The sequence below is a fragment of the Hevea brasiliensis genome, chromosome 5, assembly GCF_030052815.1.
Source record: "Hevea brasiliensis isolate MT/VB/25A 57/8 chromosome 5, ASM3005281v1, whole genome shotgun sequence".
In the NCBI taxonomy this organism is placed as follows: domain Eukaryota; kingdom Viridiplantae; phylum Streptophyta; class Magnoliopsida; order Malpighiales; family Euphorbiaceae; genus Hevea; species Hevea brasiliensis.
Window position 1 is genome coordinate 7,717,941 of NC_079497.1, and position 3,820 is coordinate 7,721,760.

Sequence of the window (3,820 nt, forward strand, 5' to 3'; positions counted from 1 at the left end):
CTCTACTTAACAGCATCTAGACCATATATTCATTTCAGTGTATGTTTATGTGCAAGATTTCAGTCATGTCCAAAAGAATCTCATCTTGTAGCAGTTAAGAGAATTTTTAAGTACCTCATTGGCACTCACAATATTGGCTTGTGGTATCCAAAATGTGAATCATTTGATCTTATTGGTTATAGTGATTCAGACTTTGCTGGTGGTAGATTGGACAGAAAAAGCACTTCTGGAACTTGTCAATTTCTAGATCATGCATTAGTTTCATGGCACAGTAAAAAGCAAACCTCTGTTGCACTTTCTACTGCAGAAGCTGAATATATTGCAGCTGGAAGTTGTGTTGCACAGATTTTGTGGATGAAACAGCAGCTTGAAGACTTTGAAATTAAATTTGATCACATTCCCATAAGATGTGACAATACTAGTGCTATAAGCCTATCAAAAAATCCTGTTCAACACTCTAGAAGCAAGCATATTGAAATTAGACATCATTTTATTAGGGATCATGTTCAAAATGGTGATATTCAAATCGAATTTGTCCCTTCTGAAAAACAGCTTGCTGACATTTTCACAAAGCCACTTAATGAGGAAATTTTCTGCAAAATAAGAAGAGAACTTGGTATGATTGATGCTTTTGATTAAGTTTTGATGCATTCTCATGTTTCTATATGAAAATGAAGTGATATATGTTGATTTGCAGTGTTGAAAATGCATTCTGATATTTCTGGTGCAATTTGAACAATTCTGGATCATATCAGATATGAACAGTAATCTGCAGAATTTGATCTCAGTGGCATACTAATCCGTTTGCTAATTTTCTTGATTGCTAAATGCTTTACTACTGCTCCTACTTTTTCGTTGGCAAATTGGAAGTCAGGTCTGATTGCACTAAAACTCTAAAATTATTTTCGAGCGCCTATTCTGCATGTTTAAAGCCCATTTTACTTAAATACCCCTCTACTTAGAGTATTGCATCTTTATGTATTTAAGGGCAAAATGGACTTTTAACACTCAAATTTGCGCGGGATTCAATTTTTTTTTCTGAACCATCAATCTTCTCACCGTCTCTCCTCTGCTACACGCTACCTATTCTCTGCAAAAACCTACAGTTGTGTCTTTTCAGTTTTAAAATTCAAAACTCCTCTTTCCGTCGCTTCGTATCTCAGAACCCGAACGGCTGCATTTCTCTTTCCACTTGCAAACCCATTTCGGTCGCACCATTCCAAGCAATCGTCTCCCTTTATCATTTTTAAATACTTTCGAAACCTATTGGCAGTGAATCGATTAAATCGATTGTTTGCAGATAGAAAATCCCCAAAATTTTTCGTTTCCGTTATTTCTCTAAATCTGCAGAAAGAAATTATTTGCTGTTGGATATTTTTCTTTTGCCTAAGTCGATTCGCACTCTCTGTTTCAGTATATCTCAGGTATAAAATCTAAAACTTTAATGGAATCGTGTTTTACATTCTATCTATGCCTGTTTTATTTGCTTTCGCAATATGCTGATAATTTTTTTTTACTCTGTTTGATTTGCTCTCGCTTGTTTGTTCTGTTTTAGCACTCAGTTGTTTATTTTTTTTTTGGCATTAACATTTCGTAAAATGTGGTATATAATAATAAATCGATTACCATGGATTCGTAAGAACCCGAATATCTCTTGCTGTCTGTTCTAATTTTTTTTATGCCATTGCGCTCTGTTGTGCTAAATGAATGTTGATATGCTTTGATTGATTATATATATGAATATATATTGGCTGCTCACATCACTGAATTTATAATCTCAGTCCTCACTGTCCTTACGGCCTAATTTGCTTCTAAGATTGGTTATGGCGCGAGACAAAGGAAAAGGAAAAGCCAAAATCCCCACATATTCATCATCGGACTCCACTGACGCAAGTGTTCCTGCGTCTCCTCCTCCACAAAAAGATGCTCCTCTGGTAATTGGCAAATCAAAAGAAACACCCAAGAAAAGAACCAGTGAGCCAGTTCAAGAAAAGGGAACCAAAAAGAAAAAGACTTCAAAAGCACCAGTTGTACATATGGAGAGGGCCATTCATGAGCCAAGGTGTATCCACTGGCCTGCTTTTATTGAAGTTTTTGTTCCTTTACAATCCTTGTTTGAGTATCAAAAATGGGATAAATTGTGCTCTGACACTGAAGGAGTGTATGTGGATTTAGTTCAAGAATTCTATAAAAATTTGAGGGTTGATGATTCTGACAAAGATGAGTCTTTTAAGGTGAAAATGAAAGGGAAAATCTATGAAGTGACAGTAGCTAGATTAGCTAAAGCCCTAGGAATTCCAAACAGTGGGAATAAAATCTGCTCCCACAAAGATGTTTTTGCTGTTGGTGGATTTAACAAAAGAGATTTTGAGGGTGAAGTGTTTAAAGGGGAAGTGAAGGATAAAACTAGCATTACTCATGCTCATCAACACATTAAAATTCTTCATAGTTTTATCATTTATGTGTTGAATCCTAGAACTGGTAGTCCCAACTATTTGAGTACCCTTGATCTCTGCATAATTTGGCATATTGTGAACCAAATTGAGTTTAATCTTGCCTATTTTATGCTGAAGCAAATCATGAAATGGAAGCCACCTTACAAGCTACCCTATGCCCATCTTCTAAATGGTCTATTTAGAGACTTTGGGATACCTTTGGAAACCGAGAAACTTAGGACCAATATGATCCCAATCACAAGTTTGCAAAAAGATGATGATGGTAGAAAACTTAGGTTTGAACAAGGTGCTAGTTCCAAAGATAGTGCAAGCGGCACTATTAATGTTGAAGGTATTTTGGAGGAAGTAAACAACTTGAGGGAATTTGTTGAAATGGAACTTGGAGAGCTACAGAAATTTAGAAGTTTTCAAACTGTTCTTATGAATGCTCTTGATTCTAAAGTTGATGGGACTTTGATGTTAATGTACAAGATTGTGGAAGAATTGTTTAAAATCAAAGTTCATTTGGGTATTTCAACCACTGAGGCTGGAGAAACCAGTAAGGCTGCTACTGGTTCTGTTCCTCAAGCCGAGAAAGAAAAAGAAAAGGAGGAAGAGAAAGAAAAAGAGGAAGAAGAAGAAACAGAAGAGGAAGAAGAAGAAGAAACAGAAGAAGAGGAAGAGAAAGAAACAGAAGATGAAGAAGAGAAAGAGGAAGAAAAGGAAGAAGAGGAAGAAGCTGAAGCTGAAAAAGATGACGATGATTCTGATGATAAGAATGGTAATGGAGGCAGCAAAGAAGGTAGTGGGAAGGATATGAGTGACTCAGAGTCTGAGGCAGAACCAGAGACCCCTGCTCCTGCTGCTCCTGCAAAAGGAAAAGGAAAAACAGCTCAAAAGGACCAAAGAAGCAAACAAAAAGAGGAAACTGGTAAACCCTCTGGCAAAAAGGCTAAAACTGGCAAAAAGTCTACAGCTGAGTGCAGTACTACATCCGAGCTAGCAGCTGGGCCTATTGTTCCTTTGACACCCGGAACTGAATTGGCTGCTGCAATTCTTCAAACCTTGAGTGACAAACCTGTCAAGCCCAAAAAGCTGAAAATGGCTGCTCCAAAACCAATCAGGAGAAGTTCTAGGCTAAAAGGATAAACTGAATTCTGATTGAATTTTGTCTAACAGTCTGTCTGTTAGTTTGCTACTTAGTTTGCTACTTTTGGTTTTTCTGAACTTTAAATTAGTCTGCTATATCAGTTACTGTTTTGACTGTTTATTCACTGCACTTAAACTGAATTTTGACTTATTCACACATGCATGATTTCTCCCATATTCTTTTGATGCTGATAAAAAGGGGGAGAAAAGTAATGAATGAGTAATCTTGTTGATAT

The 3,820-nt window shown here is 36.7% G+C and overlaps 1 protein-coding gene across 1 annotated transcript; it reads left to right on the forward strand.

Moving 5' to 3' along the window:
* Positions 1-1,823: 1,823 nt before the first annotated feature.
* Positions 1,824-3,584, forward strand: LOC131180059 (major latex allergen Hev b 5-like). Its single transcript, XM_058147658.1, has 2 exons — positions 1,824-2,062; positions 3,230-3,584. Exons 1-2 carry the CDS (start codon positions 1,824-1,826, stop codon positions 3,582-3,584), a joined length of 594 nt encoding a protein of 197 aa, XP_058003641.1.
* Positions 3,585-3,820: the final 236 nt, after the last annotated feature.